Source organism: Palaemon carinicauda, chromosome 13 (assembly GCF_036898095.1).
Source record: "Palaemon carinicauda isolate YSFRI2023 chromosome 13, ASM3689809v2, whole genome shotgun sequence".
NCBI lineage: Eukaryota > Metazoa > Arthropoda > Malacostraca > Decapoda > Palaemonidae > Palaemon > Palaemon carinicauda.
This window is the reverse complement of record NC_090737.1, coordinates 144,983,788-145,003,639: the sequence shown is the minus strand read 5'-3', so window position 1 is coordinate 145,003,639 and position 19,852 is coordinate 144,983,788. Positions and strand designations below refer to the sequence as shown.

The window sequence follows — 19,852 nt, the reverse complement described above, 5'->3', positions numbered from 1 at the left end:
ACCTCTGGCCACAGTCCGCAAACCACTACACCGGTTCACTTTCCCTTTGCCTACACATACACCGAATAGTCTGGCCTATTCTTTACAGATTCTCCTCTGTCCTCATTGACCTGACAACACTGAGATTACCAAACAATTCTCCTTCATCCAAGGGGTTAACTACTGCAGTGTAATTTTCCAGTGGCTACTTTCCTCTTGGTAAGCAGCTCTTCTAGGAGAAGGACACTCCAAAATCAAACCATTGTTCTCTAGTCTTGGGTAGTGCCATAGCCTCTGTTTCATGGTCTTTCACTGTATTGGGTTAGAGTTCTCTTGCTTAAGGATACACCCGCTTGTTTTGTTAAAGTTTTCATATTTTATATAGGAAATATTTATCTAAATGTCATTGTTCTTAAAATAAATTATATTTCCTTGTTTCCTTTCCTCACTGGGCTATTTTCACTGTTGGGGCTCCTGGGCTTATAGCATCTTGTTTTTCCAACCAGGGTTGTAGCTTAGCAATTAATAATAATAATAAAACAAGAATAGTTACAGATGATTTCAAATTGTTGGAACCTACATATATGTCTACTGTAGGATCTAGAGCCTGCAAATATGCAGCCCCAAGACTATACAATAAGCTCCAACTAGACATCTGAAAGACTGAAGATATTAAGGCTTTCAAGAGGATACGGAAGACTTTTTTGTTCTCTGAGTGATTTGATATTGCGAATTTTAAAATAAACGAGCAATATGCAGTGGGAAATGCTGAATACCTTGGAATGTATATGTATATAATTAAATGACTGTGAAGGTTCCCCTGCTGTATAGGACCAGAAAAACAACCCTTAAAGTAAAGTTACAGGTTAATGATCCCCTAGTCCATTGGCTAGATAAGTGATAAGGTGTTGGAAGGAAATAAAACCACCTCCATGTTGTCATGTAGTACCTGGACATAGTGGATGTCCGGGAGCTTGGTTAAAGGTTCATCATCATCATCATCAGCCATCACTAGTCCACTGCAGAAGAATGGCCTCAGACATGTCCTTCCACTTACGCCTGTTTATGTTCTTTCTGTGCCCGTCCTCCCCCACAAACTTCATTAGTTTGACAATCCATTGTGCTCTCTTCTTTACTCTGTTTATTTTACAATCTCTAGGGACCCATTCTGTTATTCTTATGTCCATCTATTGTTTGTCTGTCATTCTCATTATATGTCCTATCCATGTCCATTTCTTTTTCTTACAAGTTGTTAAAATATCCTCTACTTTAGTTTGCTCTCGTATCCATGTTACTCTTTTTCTGTCTCTTTAGTGTTGCTCTCATCATAATTCTTTCCATACCTCTCTGAGTTGTAACTAGCTTATGTTAAAAGTTAGCAGGCCTAATATTATAACCCTAGCTTTTGCAGGTACAATCAGTCTCCAACAGGAAATAATAGTGAAACCAGTTAAGGAACAGGGACCCATTCTGTTATTCTTAATGTCCATCTATTGTTTGTCTGTCATTCTCATTATATGTCCTGTCCATGTCCATTTCTTTTTCTTACAAGTTGTTAAAATATCCTCTACTTTAGTTTGCTCTCGTATCCATGTTACTCTTTTTCTGTCTCTTTAGTGTTGCTCTCATCATAATTCTTTCCATACCTCTCCGAGTTGTAACTAGCTTATGTTAAAAGTTAGCAGGCCTAATATTATAACCCTAGCTTTTGCAGGCCGTGCCAACAACAAGTGTTGGCTTTAATACCCCAACAACGTACAATCAGTCTCCAACAGGAAATAATAGTGAAACCAGTTAAGGAACAGGTCACTTGTCATCCATGCCTTCTTATTATGCATCCAATATATAGACAGGAGGTATAAGGATATGATATATGGTAAAGAGTACTGAACACCACCATATTTGTTATCATTGGACACACAATGTGAAAGGTCAAGTTTGTTTTTACAGTCTAAGTAACTTTTGATTATAAAGGGATCAGGTTATAAACTAGACTAGGAGAATGACTGATGGATTTGCATGGAATAACTTAATTCTCGTTGAAAAAAAAAAAATCTTCACAATTGCTTTCTTTAATCTTTTTTTTTCGTTACCACTTAAAAGTAGAAAAAAAATGAGAATGAATCTTTACAAAATATGGGTACTTGAAGACCACAACTATAAAAGTATCTGTTATTGTTAATAAAGAGAATAAGAACAGCAGAAAAATATCTTACTGGGGAATGGTCTACACCCAACAGGAGGATACTGATGAGTAACTGGAGTACCCTGTTGCTGATGTGATGTTTCCCTTCCAGCATCAGCTGCTTCTATCTCAGCTAACTTTTTTTCAGCCTGGAAATGATAAAAAAAAGTTTTTGGTTTCAGCAAAAGATAATAAAATACTTTAATAAACTTCTAACTATCTCATTAATAGTAAGTAAGATCACATAAAGCTCCAATGAGAAAATCCTTTCTCCTTTCAATTATGTTTCGATTTTCTAATGTAGTCAGTCAGTAGATGGAATGGTTGTATACTATTTCATCAATGTTTATAAAAGAATCTAATGAAATAATTTAACAAAAGTTTTGCGGGGGTTAAATCATGACTAGGGATCTTTTAGCTGTTTCTCCAATTTAGATTGAATTTTTTCGAGTTATGATAATAATCAGACCTGAAATAAAATTTGGGAGCCGAGCAAGTCTTTTCACCAATTTGAAACATTGTGTTTATATTCAAGGCTTTAATATACTTTTCCCACCATGGCAATCAGTTAATGAGTTCCAGTCTCAAAACCATAAGAACCTAATAGGATAATACCATCCCGAATAAAACTATTGCAGAGATAAGCCAAAACACTCATCCAATACTATACACTTGAAAGCTATTGACTAATACTGAAGATAGTGTTACAATCTACAATCTATGAATAGTTACAGGTACATTGGAACCTAAAGAATAGCCAGTATATGGTACAATCTGCATTGAGAGTGAATAATAAAATTATAATATATAGTTTCATGGTATCTCCTTTTTCATCCTTAATTTTAGGGGTACATATGAAGCTATACATTTCGAATGTGCATTAACACCTGCATCAAATGAAATTTCATATCAAACCATCAATAAATAGAAAGTGCACCACAAAATCATCATCTTACTCCTATAGGTGAATGCACCTGAGAGAGGTGGCACATATGTGTGTAATTTAATTACCTTTTCATATAGAATTCCTTCTGCCAATTACAGATCCATCATCATCATCATCATTATCTCTTCCTACACCTATTGAAGCAAAGGGTCTCGGTTAGACTTCGCCACTCGTCTCTATCTTGAGCTTTTAAATAAATATTTCTCCATTCATCATCATCTACTACACACTTCATAGTCATCAGTCATGTAGGCCTGGGTCTTCCAACTCTCCTGGTACCTTGCGGAGCCCAGTTGAAAGTTTGGTGAACTAAACCATCCCCATCTGCCCGTCACTATAATCTGGTCCACATATGACCCTCGAGTAATATCTCTTATAGTTTCTTTCACTTCTAATCCTGTTCTGCCATTTAACTCCCAATATTCTTTTGAGGGCTTTGTTCTCAAATCTGCAAAATCTATTAGATATTGTTTCATTGTTATAATACAACTCATATCCATACAGTAACACCGATCCCACTAAACTGATGTATAGCCTGATTTTTATATGTAATTTCAGGCAATTTGGTTTCCAGATTTTACTTAACCTAGGCATTGTCTGATTTGCTAATTTCACTCTTTCATTAAATTCAAATTCTATGGATCCTGTATTAGACATCATAGTTCCTAAATATTGAAATGATTCCACCTCATTAATCCTATCTCCTTCCAATGATATGTCATCTTCCATTACACATTCTATTCTCACCATCTCCATCTTTCTTCTATTCATCTTGAACCCAACCTCATATGATATTTCAAGCATTCTGGCAAGCAAGCTTTACAAATATTGTGGGCTGTGGTGTTCTATTAAGGACAGCGTCATTAGCATAGTCTAGGTCAGCTAACTTTCTGTTACCAATCCACTACAATCCTTCTTCACCATCCACAACTGTTCTATGGTCACAGATCCATAAGGAAATAAAATTCTTTTCATGATAAGTACTTGTGCCAGGCTAAGTTGAATGTTTACCTTTATTTCTATGTGCCGCCGAAGCTCAAATCCTTGGCCAGGCAATAGTAATCTTAAAAAGAATTTATGAATGTATGATCCCTCGGAAGAGTTAATTCGATATCAAGTGGTATGAGTGGTTTAATTGAATAAATGAAAATAATGAGTATTGATGATAAAATTATAATACATAATGCATAAGATTTTTTATAATTCTCATCATCCTTTACATTCAGATCTACCCGGACAGTTCCATCCTGTTTGTAATACTAGTAATGCAGTTAATTCTAATAGTAACGCCTTCTCCACCATGAGGCTCAATACTACACATTACTCTAGAAGTTTTATTCCAGCTGTGACCAAGTTGTGGAATGATCTTCCTATTCAGGTAGTTGAATCAGTAGAACTTCAAAAGTTCAAACTCGCAGCAAATGTTTTTATATCAAACAGGCTTACATATGTCCTTTTAAAATTTATATATCAAATATCTGTTTCAATGTTGTTAATGCTTTTCAAATACTTTATTGTTTAATTTTTGTTACTTCTTATAACATTTATTTATTTCCTTATTTCATTTCCTCACTGGGCTATTTTCCCTGTTGGAGCCCTCGGGCTTATAGCATCTTGCTTTTCCAACTAGGGTTGTAGCTTAGCTAATAATAATAATAATAATAATAATAATAATACATACATACATACATACATACATACATACATACACCCACCCACCCACCCACCCACCCACGCACACACACACACACACACACATATATATATATATATATACCTGTATATATATATACATATATATATAAATATATATATATATACATATATATATATATATATATATATACATATATATAATATATATATATATATATGTATGTATAGATAAATAGATAGATAGATAGATAGATAGATATACATATATGTATATGTATGCGTAAAAAACACAGGGAAACGTGATGCTCAGATGCAGAAGAACCACAGGGAAAATGTAAAATACGAAATATACGATTAAGTCCTGACTAGTTTCGTGATACTTCTTCAGAGGACTGATTTATTGAGAGAGGTTTCTTTGGATTTTATAGGGAAAGTAAACGTACGAACATACATATAGAGGCTTACAGAACAATGACACTCCCATACCAGCTACCTGGGCTGTGATCAGGTGTTTACTGGGTGGAGATCCAACCTCATTAGACACCTTCCAAAAAGGGTCATTTCTGGTGACAGGTAAATTCTTGTTTTTTTACTTTCAATACAGTTTATTTATATGATTAACGGTAGCCTTATCTACAAAAATACATAAGCTAAACAATATGTATATATAAAACACATCTATATATAAATCTATAAAAAACATATACATATGTATACATAGGCATTCACATGCATAATATATGCATAGACATATACATATGTGTACACATACTAGTATACATATACAGACACATACATAGACTTACATATAAATGTTTTTTACACATAATTAACATGTATATATAGTGCATATATATATATATATATATACATATATATATATATATATATATTATATATACATATGTGTGTATATATATATATATATATATATTATATATACATATGTGTGTATATATATATATATATATACACACACACACACATATATATATATATATATATATGCACATTTAACATTATTACCATAAACATAAAATTACATATATATTAATACTTATATCTAATATAACCCTATATAGTGCCAATGTACTTATGCATGCTATATAAAATAATTGTACCCTTTAATGAATGGTAGCTTAGGCTTAAATATTAATTTCACAGAGACGTTAATTATTCACAATACATTCAATTCTACATTAAGTGGTTAAAGTTTTTTTAAATAACTTAAAAAAGGGATTTTGATGAAAGAAAAAACTATTTCTGGGGAGAGACCTGTGACGCCCGGTGAAAAGGGTCCTTCTTTACACTTTTCTGATATAAACCTTCCAAATATACCAGAGAAAGATAAAAGCATGGAATGCAGAGGTTACTACCCTCGCGCGAGCACCTTGTGGGTGTCGTGTATAAAGCAGGGGCGTGTGAAAACCACTATTCACAGGCTGTCTTCCATTTAGCTAATTCCTTCGTCAAAAGGGATGGGCCGATACAGAGGCACCAGGTACGCTACCTGAACCACGCCACCGACGCCCGACGCGAGCGCCATCTGAACAACATCCTTCTGTATTGAACATGATGGCTTGGAAAGGAAAAGGTGGGATCGTACAAAATAACAGGGAAGGGTTTCACCGGGCGTCACAGGTCTCTCCCCAGAAATAGATTTTTCCTTCGTCAAAATCCCTTTTCTGGGTCGACCTGTGATGGCCGGTGAAAATGTACCAGAGAAGGCCTTCCAAGCCCAATAATAAATAGTAACCTAATGAGGAGAGAGATAAACACCATGTAAGGAAAATAATATATTATATTAAGGTAAGTAAGGATAAATTATAAACTAGCCAAAGGACATAATGAGCGTAAGGCTAAATAAACATGATAACAAGGAAGCCTTCGAGTATCAGAGCACAATATGCAACAAAACTGACATGGCTAAGGATAACCTAACACTAAAGTTACGGTAAACACAATAACAGTTAATAACCAAAGGAACTAAACATGTAATAAACTTAGGACTAACGAACCACCAAAGAGAGCGGCGTCGTGGTGCGAGTGGCAGGTAGGAGGGAGAAGAGGAGAGATGGATGAAAGGAAGAACAAGAGATTAATGGGGAGAGATGAGGCTCCCAGCTGCAACCGTTGGGTATTTAAGGGCCTGTAAGTTCTTTAGATAGTGGCGTTTGAAAATCATAGGAGATTCCCAACCCGAGTACTTTTTAAGGTCATCAAAATCCATATTTTGGAAATAATTGATGGAGGTAGTTACTGACCGGATATCATGAGCATGGGGAAATGATTCCGGATTAACTTGTTTAATGAAGTATAGGATTTGTTGCCTAATGCCTTGAATGGAAATAGTACCTCCTTGTTCTCTGATAAACAAGGAGCCAGACGAGAGGGTGGCAGTTCTAGCTAAAAAGGCCCTGAGAGTAGTGACTGGACACAGAGAAGTATCTTGGAGAAGAGGAATAATCTTCCAAGGGGACCACCTATTTTGTGGGTCCTAATTTTAACTAGGAAAGCTCTGTCTGGAGAAAGAAGTACTTCACCTGAAGGGAGGAAATCTATGTTTTCTGAGTTTCGTGAGAGATCTGCTAGTTCTGAGATTCTAGCACCCGAGGCCAAAGCCGTTAGAAATAAAGTCTTCCTAAGAAGAGTGATATAGGAGCAGGATTCCTTGTCCGTGTCTGACGCAAGTTTGAGGACATCGTTCAGAGACCAAGAGACCTTTTGTGGACGAACCGAAGGTCGAAGCCTAGCACATGCTTTTGGAATAGATGAGAAATAGGAATCTGCTATGTTAATGTTAAACCCAACAAGAAAGACCTTCTTCAAAGCTGACTTGATGGTGGTTATAGTGCTAGCTGCTAGGCCTTTGTCATATATGAACCTAAAGAAGGAGATGGCTAAATTAGGAGTCATAAAAGTATGGTCTGTATTCTTTAAGAAATCTGCTAGTTTCTTAACGGCCGAATCATATTGACAAATTGTAGAATCCTTTTTGTCTGATTCTCTAAAGTGGACATTTTCCGGGTCGATGTTCGCATCTCTACGAGCTGCAAACTTCATGAAGTCCACAAAGTTAGGGTTTTGGCTATCCTTAAGGAATCTGACACAGTCCGAGTTTGGACTACTTGGGTCAGCTTGGGGAATGGGATCCGGAAGGGACGGAGTTTCAACTCGAGGAGGAGAGGAAACCAACTGCTTTTTGGCCAGTGAGGTGCTACTAAGGCCACTGCCCCTTGGAAGGAGCGTAGTTTGTTTAAAACTTTCATTAGAAGATTCACTGGAGGGAATAGGTAAATCTTCTTCCAATGGTTCCAATCCAGGGTTAATGCGTCCATGGCATAAGCCTGAGGGTACAGGTATGGGGTCACATAACAAGGAAGTTTTGTGATTCAGTTGAGTCGCGAATAGATCTACCTGGAGGCCCGGAACCAGCCTGAGTATCCACCGGAAGGAATTTATGTCTAGGGACCATTCCGATTCCAGTGGTTTCGTCCTGGATAGTGAGTCCGCTATCACATTCTGGACTCCTGCTAGGTGAGTTGCTGACAGGAACCAGTTCTTGTCTGCTGCCAAGGCGAAGATAGTGACCAGGACCTGATTCAGGTTGGGTGACTTGGATCCTCCTCTGTTGATGCAGTGTACTACGGCTGTGCTGTCTGAGACTACTCTGATGTGGGACGACCTCGGAGGAGAGATTCTCTTCAGGGTCAAGAACACTGCCATGGCTTCGAGAACATTGATATGGAACTGTTTCATGGCGGGTGACCAAGAGCCCTGAAACATCTGATGTTGGGAGTAACCCCCCCCCCCCCACCCCCAGCCACTCAGAGACGCGTCTGTATGAAGTGTCACTTGTGGAGGGGGGAATTGCAGAGGAACCGATTTGGAGAGGTTCCTCGGTTCGGACCATGGGCGTAGTCTCATTTTTAAGACAGAGGGGATCTTCGAGATCTTGTCTCTTAAAGGTATTGTAGCTCTCTTTCTCCAAACTCGATTGATGTCTTTGAGTTTGGCTTTTAATAGGAGATCTGTTACTGAAGCAAATTGGAGAAGGCCAAGGATTCTTTCTAAAGCTCTTCTGGACACCTGTTTGTGTTTGAAAAAGTTCCTGATCTTGGAAGCTATCTCCCTTACCTTTTTGGGAGGAAGGGAGAGCCTGTGCTTCGAAAGGTCCCACCGGATGCCTAACCATTCGAAGCGGCTTGATGGTTGTAGGCGAGACTTTTGGAGATTGACTTGGAATCCCAGTTTGGCAAGAAATTGAATTACCTTCGTCGTAGCTCTGTTGCATTCCCGGTTCGACCGAGCCAAAATGAGCCAATCGTCCAGATAGGCGATGATCTGTATTCCTTGGTTCCTGAGTTGCTCGAGCACTGTCTCTCCCAGTTTCGTGAATATCCTGGGAGCAATGCTGAGACCAAAGGGCATGACTTTGAACGCAAAGGCTTTCTTGCCTAGACGGAAGCCTAGGTAAGGAGAGAAGTTTCGAGCTACTGGCACATGATAATAGGCGTCGGTAAGATCGATAGAGGTGGTGACGGCCCCACGGGGAAGTAAGGTCCGTACCTGAGAGATAATCAGTATACGGAACTTGTCGCAGAGAATGTAAGAGTATAGTTTTGACAAGTCCAGAACCACTCTCAACGCCGACGAGTCTTTCTTTGGAACTGTAAATAGGCGGCCTTGGAATTTCAGGGATCGAACCCGTTTGATTGCTTTCTTCTTGAGTAACTCTGTGGTGTACTCTTTTAGGATGGGAGTGGGTCTCTGGAAGAAGGTCACTAGTGGAGGTGGAGATCCCTGTGACCATTTCCAACCTAAGCCTTTGGATATTATGCTGTGAGCCCATGGACTGAAGGTCCAATGGTCTCGAGAGTGATAAAGTCTCCCCCCTACCAGGATCACATCATTGCGAGGGAGTGAATTTAGGTCCCTTCCCTCCCCGGGCACCCCTTGATCTAGGCCCGCCTCGATGGCGGAACTGTCCTCTACCTCTGTAGCTTCCTCTCTGGTGTCCACGAAAAGAACCGGAGGGTTCGTAGCTAGGGTTGTATTCAGGGGAGGACATCCAAGAAGACATGGGTTTGGGTTGTGTACCTGGGGGAGCAGTGAGGTAGACCACCTGCTGAGGAGGAGCCGGTTGCTGAGAAGTCGAAGCAGAGGAAGACTGTGTTGACGTGTGGGGAACTGCCGATTGGTGGTAGTGACCCCGGTTCGTCTTGTAAGGGGTAAATCTCTGCTATTTCTTGAAGAAAGATTGTTTGTGGGATTCGATCTTCCTTTTGGTCATGAGGCCCCACCTTACTTGCAAATTTTGGTTTGCCCTCGCAGCGTCCTGAAGAACTTTATTAACTTCACCCTGAGGGAATAAGTTCTTACCCCAGCAGGAGGATGCTATCAGCCTGTTCGGTTCATGTCTGATAGAAGCCTCAGACAGAACGTATTTCCTGCAGCTAACCCGAGCCGACCAGAAGTCGTGGAGGTCAACTTGGTAGGACAAAAGCAGGTTCTTTGTGAAAACCCAGAACAAAGTTTCAGTCGGGTAAACAGAGGCTAGGGACTCTATGGAGGTGATCGAGTGGAGGGACCTAGCTAACCTATTACGTGCCTCGAACTCGGTCTTGAGAAGACTCTCTAGTAATCTGGGAAGCTTCTCAGAAAAAAAAAGTAGAGGCGGAGTCTGGGTCTAGCTTCCCTACCGTGAAGGTAGAAGAAGCGTCATCCCAGGTGGCAGAGGTACTCGGAATGAGCATTGAGGTGGGGGTCCGTCTCTTTGAGAGCCGGCATGGCAGAGCCTTCCTCGACGGCCTGTATTGTCAGCTCTGTCACTTTATCTACAAGTGGCAAGGTAATGGACAATGCCGTTGTAAAAATAGTGTAGGCACCTTTGTGTGGGGTGAGCTTGGAGTTGGTACACCCCCATTCTGATAGAGTCCTGGCCCAGACAGCTTGGGCCTGTTCTTTTGGAAATATCACCGTTTCCTTCGGTACCTTGTCCATTCTAACCAAGGCATGCTCCTTTAGGCGGACGAAGCCGTTGAATGGGAATTCTAGCCCCGGGGGGTAGAATTCTAGGTCCTCTAGAGGGCGGGTGCCTATGCCATCTAGAGTTAGGGTACCATCTAAGTAAGGAGCATGCAAGGCAAACCTCTAAGGGTTGTTTTTATCGAAGGGGGGTAACTTCGACGCTTCTGGGGCTGAAGGCGGAGGAATCTGAGTTCCAGAGCGGATCAGATTCGCCACCATATCTTTTAGCTCCGTCATAGCCCCAGAATGTTGCTGAATTTGCTCCTTGACTATATCCCTGATCAGGTCGACGGGGAAGGAGGGTACCTGAGAGCCACCCGCCGACGAAGCCTTGGACTTGGCGGACTTCGACTTCTTAGAAGTCACGGTTTTATGGGAAGCAATAGGAACATCAGGAGCAGTCGAGGGTCCGGGGACCGGTGACGTAGACAATGGTAAAGCTGATGACTTATAGGTACGTAGTGGCTTCACATTGGGTCGTACAAGGACGGAGGGATCCCGAGGAGAAGCCGTAGGCTTATCAAAGCCGAGAAAGGAAGAGGTAGAAGAAGGAGTAGGAGATAAAAAGGTTTCCACCAACTCGACACCACCTACCTGCTCGTCCATGGGCTCGATGTCTAGATCCAGAGCTGACACGTCCACCGGTAAAAGAGATTCGTCTTCTGTGGGGATGGTCGCTCTGACCGCTTCAATTAAAGGGGCAGCCGCCTCCGGAGTGACTGCTGCAGTGGTAGAGCCTGGGAAGAGTCGGGAGGCCATGTCTCCGTCGAGGAGATAGGGTGCGCCAGACGGAGCATTCCTGCCGAAGCCCGACACCCAAGGACGAAGAGCAGCTCTTGCCAACCGAAGAGATTCATCATCGGCATGAAAGAGTTGAGGGGATTAGTGATGAAGGAGAAGGATCATTCTCCGAAATAAGCGATGTATACATAATTAAGGAACAAATTAAATCATCGCCAAAGGATAAAAGGAACAAAATGAAAACCAACTTACGTCATCGTTCAGGAGTAAGGAGGACCACTCGTAACAGAGCGTGCACGATTCCGGGAACCACACCATGTATGGGGCTTGTCCCGGCTCCCGAATAAAGGAGATAGCGCAATGTGCATGCGATCGGCAGAGGTCATGTCCAACGGGATCGTTGAAAGAGGCGGGGCAGCCCTTGGCAGCGCAGCGGACCTTCTGTAAAAGAAAGGAGACATAATTCTGGATGCTCCTAGAGACTCTGGTAAGGGATTAAGATCTACTAACAGAGCCTAGATAGCATGAAGTATGTGTGCATGGAATGGTTCAATGACTGAGAGCCGGAGCTCCATATTAAAATATTTTAAATATAAAATTTTCCTGCGCCAGAGTGTGCCGGAGCAATCTAAAATGGGTCCGTATCACTATAAATATTATTAAAATAAGAATAAAATAAATCAATGTAATTTGCGGAACCTCCGACAGGGTCGAGGATTCAGTGATAGCCCCGTAACCAAATAAATTATAAAATACAAGCAGTAGCTAAAAGCTAAGGCTAACATCATTGCTAAGCGTATTGGTGATCTCCGGTGAAGCCAGATGTCCGGTGAAAGGTCCGGAATAAATAAGTTGTAATTAATAATGAATATTTTGTGTGGATATGGCCGTGGCCGGAGTCTGGGTGCAAGGGACCACCGAGGGGATGAGGCCCTACCAGAGGGCTGCACTCCAAATGATATATAACTATAGGTTCCAATCTCAATGACTATCCCTCATGGCAGAGTAGAACTCACGGCGGAGTGGATGAATGTTCAGATCCTACTCCCAAGCCGTAGCGGGGAGAGGACGGAACTACGAGGGGAACAGGTGGTGTCACAAGGCTGGCCCAAAACAATGACTCACACTCGAACAGGACCTATTAATAACGCTAGCTATATTGACAGTAACCACATAATAAAATAAATCATAAATATCATATACCCGTAGAGGGAGAGGGGGAGGGAGAACCCGTGATCGTATAAAACGGAAAACGGGAAATCCACCTCTCCTACTCGAGGCTAAGAAAGAAAACGAGAGAAAGGGTAACTCGTGACTGTAGCGACAGAAAACGAGAACTCCATGCTCTCGCTCTCGGGGTTACACTATAAAGAACCTAATTAAGCACACTATAATATGATATAAGTATAACAATAAAATTGTAACGTCAAATACAAGACTACGAATGAAGAATAACGTCTGCTTTAACAAAATTTAAAAGGATATAGTCCACTGACGAACTCCTCTCAGGGCGGGTACTAAACTATAATAAAGCCAGAACGCTATTCTTGTTCGAGACTGGACTTGCTAGCAAAAAGTACCAAAGGAAATAATAATAATAATAATAATAATAATAATAATGGTTCAAAAAGGCATAAAGCCAGTGACTTAACCAAGAACCTAACTGACAGAGTACCAAATGGGCATGACTAACATGAATTTCCAGCAAGGCAAATCAAAACAACAATGGTTGCCGACACCGCGGAAGGCCAAGCCGGTCGAAATAAAAACAACACAATACTAGGAAGAGTACAACTGCCCGGTACTGCAAAAAGCTGTCAAAACAAACTATGGTACTTAACATTGGTATGGGTGAAGTTGGAGCTTCGGCCAAGATGAAAATAATCCACGAAACGTGAAAACACCGAGAACACAAAAATCTAAGACCAAGCTAGCAAGTCCAAAACAGAAGGATGTTGATCAGATGGCGCTCGCGTCGGGCGTCGGTGGCGTGGTTCAGGTAGCGTAGTTGGTGCCTCTGTATCGGCCCATCCCTTTTGACGAAGGAATTAGCTAAATGGAAGACAGCCTGTGAATAGTGGTTTTCACACGCCTCTGCTTTACAGTATACACGACACCCACAAGGTGCTCGCGCGAGGGTAGTAACCTCTGCATTCCATGCTTTTATCTTTCTCTGGTATATTTGGAAGGTTTATATCAGAAAAGTGTAAAGAAGGACCCTTTTCACCGGCCGTCACAGGTCGATCCAGAAATCTCTTTATATATAAAGGCGTCGAGTTTATACATTCCATGTCCAAAATTCAAGTTGTTTTCAAAGGTTTCTTTTATGAAACTGGACTCTATGATGTTTCTTTCCTCTGAGTTATTTGAATGAACCAATTTCTTTGCACCTGATCAATTAATAATGTAATTTTTATCTCTCACGTGGGCAAAGAGTGCATTATTATCTTGAGCATATCTGTCAATTTTCTTATGTTGTTCAATTCTCTTTCCTAGGGCTTTACCAGTTTGACCAATATAGAATTTTTCACAAGCATTTCACAAACATATATATATATATATATACAGTGTATATATATATATATATATATATATATATATATATATATATATATATATATATATATATATATATATATATATATATATATATAATGTGTGTATATATGTGTGTGTATATATATATATATATATATATATATATATATATATATATATATATATATATATATATATATATATATATATATGCTCAAGAACCACATGGAAAATGAAAATATGAAATATAGAAATAAGTCCTGACTAGTTTCGTGATACTTCTTCAGAGGACAGAGTTATTGAACAGGCCAGAAGTAAATATGATTAAGGGCATTATATACAGCAATATGCAAAAACCAGTGGTTCCAAATTGCCCAAAAAGATTCAGGAAAGCAATTGCCAAATTAAAGCAAGATATTAATATTAAACTGACAAAAGCAGATGAATCTGGAGCACTGGTAATCTTGGATAAAAATGATTTTCTGGGTCGACCTGTGGCGGCCAGTGAAAAGTCCTTCTTTTCTAATATAAATCTTCCAAATATACTAGAGAAAGATAAAAGCATGGAATGCAGAGGTTACTACCCTCACGCGAGCACCTTGTGGGTGTCGTGTATAAAGCAAAGGCGCGTGAAAGCCACTATTCACAGGCTGTCTTCCATTTAGTTAATTCCTTCGTCAAAGGGATGGGCCGATACAGAGGCACCAGCCAAGCTACCAGAGCCACGCCACCCACGCCCCGACGCGAGCGCCATCTGAACAACATCCTTCTATTTGGACTTGCTCAAGTGTGTGTAATTTGTTGTGCTCTCGGCATTTTTCAATCTTGTGGATTTATTTCGTCATGACCGAAGCTCCATCTTCACCCATTCCAATGTTAAGTACCATGTTTTGACAGCTTTTGGTAGCACTGGGCTTTTGTCATCTAACCAGTATAGTCTGTTTTATCATTACCGTCTGGGCCCGTCCGCGTCCTCGGCGGCCATTGTTTGTTCCCTTATCTTGCTGGGAGTTCATCTTAGTCTTGCCCGTTTGGTACTCTGTCACTTAGGTTCTTGGTTAAGTCCCTGGCCTTATGCCTTTTTGAACCATCATTATTATTATCGTTATTATTCCGTTGGTACTTTTTACTAGCAAGTCCAATCTGCGAACAAGAATAACGTTCTAGCTTTATTATAGTTTAGTACCCGCCCCTCCCCCGAGGCGTTCGTCAGTCGACTATTTCCCTTTAGTTTAGGTTTTAGCAGACGTTATTCTTCGTTCGTAGTCTTATTTTTGATGTTACAATTTTATTATTATACGCTTATAACAGTGTTGTGTGCTTATTAAGTCCTGATTTTGTAACCACGGGAGCGAGAGATTGGGGTTCCCGTTTTCTGTTCTCAGTCACGAGTTACCCCTTTCTCTCGTTTTCTTTCTCATCTCTGGTGGGTGAGCGGATTTCCTGTTTTCCGTTTTGTGCATTCAACGAGTTCTCCCTCCCCCACCTCTCCCTCTACGGGTGTATGATAGCTTACGAGTTATTTAGTTTTTGGTTACTTTTCAATAGTTAGCGTTATTTATTAAGTCCCGAGTTCCGTCCTCTCCCCGTTACGGCTTGGGAGTAGTTCTGAACATTTTTCCACTCCGCCTTGAGTTCTACTCCGCCCTGAGGGATTCTCAATGAGTTTGGAACTATTGTTATATATATTTTGTTTAAATACAACCCTCTGGGACGGCCTTCATATTGTTTAGATACGACCCTCCGGTGGCCCTTATTCCGGTCTCAGGCCACGGCCATATCCACACAAATATCCATTGTTATTCACAATTGAGTTATTATTCACAATTGAATTATTCAGGACCTTTCATCGACCTCCGGCTTCACCGGAGATCGTCAATACGCTTTACTATTATATTAGCCTTATCCTTTAGCTACGGCTTGTGTTTTATAAATTTCACAATTGAATTATTATTCACAATTGAATTATTATTCACAATTGAATTATTCAGGACCTTTCCTCGACCTCCGGCTTCACCGGAGATCGCCAATACGCTTTACGCTTATATTAGCCTTGCCTTTAGCTACGGCTTGTGTTTTATATTTATTTTACGGGCCTGTCACTGCTTCCAAGACCCTCAGAGGTTCGGCAGATTGCTTTAGATTATTTATTCTTATTTCATTATTATCACTTTTATAATGATACAGTCCCATTACCATTGCTGGAACTTTTATATTTAATGTATTTTAATATGGAGCTCCGGCTCTCATTCACTGAATTCCCTTAAGCACGCATGTTGCATTAAATTAAGCTCTGTTAGTAGATTTTTAATCCCTTACCAGAGTTTCAAGGAACATCCAGACTTATGTCTCCTTTCTTTTACAGAAGGTCCGTTGTACTGCCCAAGGATGCCCTGCCTCGTTCAACGACCCCGTTGGGCATGACCTCTGTCGGTCACACGCACACTGCGCCATCTCCTTTATCCGGGAACCGGGACAAGCCTCTTATATGGTTTGGTTCCCGGATTTGTGCTCGCTCTGTTACGAGTTGTCCTCAATACTCCTGAACGATAATGTAAGTGGGTTTTCCTTTTGTTCCTGGTTTATCTTTGGCAGACAGTAATTTGACCATTAATATTACATACATGGTATATTTTGGAGAGCGATCCCTCTCCTGCATCACTAATCACTACAAATCTTTCAGGCCGATGATGACTCTCTTCGGTCAGCAAGGGCTGCTCTTCGTCCTTGGGTGTCGGGCTTCGGCAGGAATGCCCCGTCTGGCGCACCCTATCTCCTCGATGGAGACATGGCCTCCCGTCTCTTCCCAGGCTCGACAACTGCAGCAGTCTCTCCGGAAGTTGCGTCCCCCTTAATTGAAGAAGTCAGAGCAACCATTTCCGCGGAGGACGAACCCCTCGTACCGCTGGACGTGGCAGATCTAGATATAGACGTAAAACCCATGGACGAGCAGGTAAGTGGTGCCGAGTTGGTGGAAACCCTTTTCTCTCCTACTCCTTCTTCTACCTCTTCCTTTCTCGGTTTTGATAAGCCTGAGGCTTCTCCTCGGGATCCCTCTGTCCCCATACGACCCAAGGTGAAGCCACTACGCACTTATAAGTCTTCAGCTTTGCCAGTATCAACGTCACCAGTCCCCGCACTCTCGACGGGTCCTGATGTTTATATTGCTCCCCGTAAAACCGCGACTCCTAAAAAGTCCAAGTCTACCAAATCCAAGACACCACCAACGGGTGGCTTTCAGGTACCCTTCTTCCCCGTCGAACTGGTCAGGGATATCGTCAGAGAACAAATTCAACATCAGTCTGGGGCGATGACAGAGATTAAGGATATGGTGGCTACTCTGATCCGCTCCGGAACTCAGCTTTCTCCTCCTTCAGCCCCAGACGCATCGAAGCTACCTCCCTTCGATAAAACCAATCCTTGGCGGTTTGCCTTGCATGCCACATTCTTAGATGGTTCCCTAACTCTAGAGGGCATAGGCACCCGCCCTCTAGAGGACCTGGAGTTCTACCCCCAGGGGCTAGAATTCCCATTCAATGGCTTCATACGTTTAAAGGAACATGCATTGGTCCGTATGGACAAGGTACCAAAGGAAACAGTGATATTTCCGAAAGAGCAGGCCCAGGCTATCTGGGCCAGAACTCTATCAGAATGGGGGTGTACCAACTCCAAGCTCACCCCACACAAAGGTGCCTACACTATTTTTACGACGGCGGCCTCCATCTCTTTGCCGCTCATAGACAAAATCACAGAGCTGACAATACAGGCCATCAAGGAAGGCTCTTCCATGCCGGCTCTCAAGGAGACGGACCCCACCTCATTGCTTATTCCGGGTACCTGTGCAACCTGGGACGACGCGTCTTCTACCTTCACAGTGGGGAAGCTAGACCTGGACTGTGCCTCTACTCTTTTCTCTGAGAAGCTCCCCAGATTACTAGAGAGTCTTCTCAAAACTGAGTTCGAGACCCGTAATAGACTAGCTATGTCCCTCCACTCCATCACCTCCAGAGGAAACACTGTTCAGAGTCGTCACAAAGAACCTGCTGCTGTCCTACCAAATAGACCTCCATGACTTCTGGTTGGCTCGAGTTAGTTGCAGGAAGTTCGTTCTGTTTGAGGCCTCCATCAGACATGAACCGAACAGGCTGATAGCGTCCTCCTGCTGGGGTAAGAACCTCTTCCCTCAGAACGAAGTTGATAAGGTTCTTCAGGACGCGGCGAGGGCAAACAAAAATTTGCAAGTAAGGTGGGGTCTCTCAACCAAAAGGAGGATCGAATCCCAAAAACAGACATTCTTCAAGAAGAAGCAGAGGTTTATTCCTTACAAGACGGTCCGGGGTAACTCGTCGACACAGTCTTCCTCTGCTTCGACTTCTCAACAACCGGCTCCCCCTCAGCAAGTAGTCTACCTCACTGCTCCCCCTGGTACACAGCCCAACCCCTCTTGGATGTCCTCTCCTGCATACAACCCTACCTACGAATCCTCCGGTTCCTTTCGTGGACACCAGAGAGGAAGCTTCAGAGGTAGAGGACAGTTCCGCCAACGAGGCGGACCTAAAGCAAGGGGTGCCTGTGGAGGGAGGGGACCTAGGTTCACTCCCTCCCAATGATGTGATGCCGGTAGGAGGGAGACTTTATCACTTCCGAGACCATTGGACCTTCAGTCCATGGGCTCACAGCATAATATCCAAAGGCTTGAGTTGGAAATGGTCACAGGGATCTCCTCCTCCACCAGTGACCTTCTTCCAGAGACCCACTCCCATCCTGGAAGAGTACACCACAGAGTTACTCAAGAAGAAAGCGATCAAACGAGTTCGATCACTGAAATTCCAAGGCCGCCTGTTTACAGTCCAAAAGAAAGACTCGTCGGCATTGAGGGTAGTTCTGGACTTGTCGAAACTAAACTCTTACATCCTCTGCGACAAGTTCCGTATGCTGACTATCTCTCAGGTACGGACCTTACTTCCCCGTGGGGCCGTCACCACTTCTATCGATCTTACCGACGCCTATTATCATGTCCCAGTAGCTCGAAACTTCTCTCCTTACCTAGGCTTCCGTCTCGGCAAGAAAGCCTTTGCATTCAAAGTCATGCCCTTCGGTCTCAGCATTGCCCCCAGGATATTCACGAAACTGGGAGAGACGTTGCTCGAACAACTCAGAAACTAGAGGGTTATAAACATTGAGTTATATACATTGTTAATCATTTATTCTTAATATGTTTTATGTTCAATAATAAAGACATTTGAATAAATGGACCAAGCTCTTATTTATGACCACGGCCAGAGATGGATTCAGGATAACAGATATTGTGAATGACTAAATCCTAAGAACTAATCAAAATGCCAGCAGTAGGATGTCCAATACCAGGCTGTGATTACGTCACGGACAACCTTGAGGCCGCCATCGTAGCTGCACTCATAACTGCTCACTGCACCACACATGCTCCTGGACAAGCTGTCAAAGTAGAAAGAGTTAAAAGACCCATAATATCGACAGCGGGAACAAGTGAAGAATGGGCATATTTTCAATCACGATGGTCTGACTATGTAGACGCAACTAAAATTGAGGGCCGTGATCGTGTGGTACAGCTTCTAAAATGCTGCGAAGAACAACTTTGAAAAGACTTAACACGATCAGCTGGTGGCGGTCTTACTAACAAGACTTAAGTAGAAGTGATGGGAGCAATAAAAAAACTGGCAGTTCGAGAGGAAAACACCATGGTAGCTCGAGTGACTTTACATAACATGCGTTAAGACCGTGATGAGCCTGTACGACGT

The 19,852-nt window shown here is 41.9% G+C and overlaps 1 protein-coding gene across 1 annotated transcript in view; it reads right to left on the bottom strand.

The window, feature by feature from the left end:
- LOC137652547 (uncharacterized) overlaps window positions 1–19,852 on the bottom strand; it is a 504,806-nt gene that overhangs the window by 266,225 nt on the left and 218,729 nt on the right. The window contains exon 6 of the mRNA XM_068386031.1: window positions 2,196–2,313. Coding sequence (XP_068242132.1) covers window positions 2,196–2,313 — 118 coding nt within the window. The remainder of the gene's footprint in view (window positions 1–2,195; window positions 2,314–19,852) is intronic.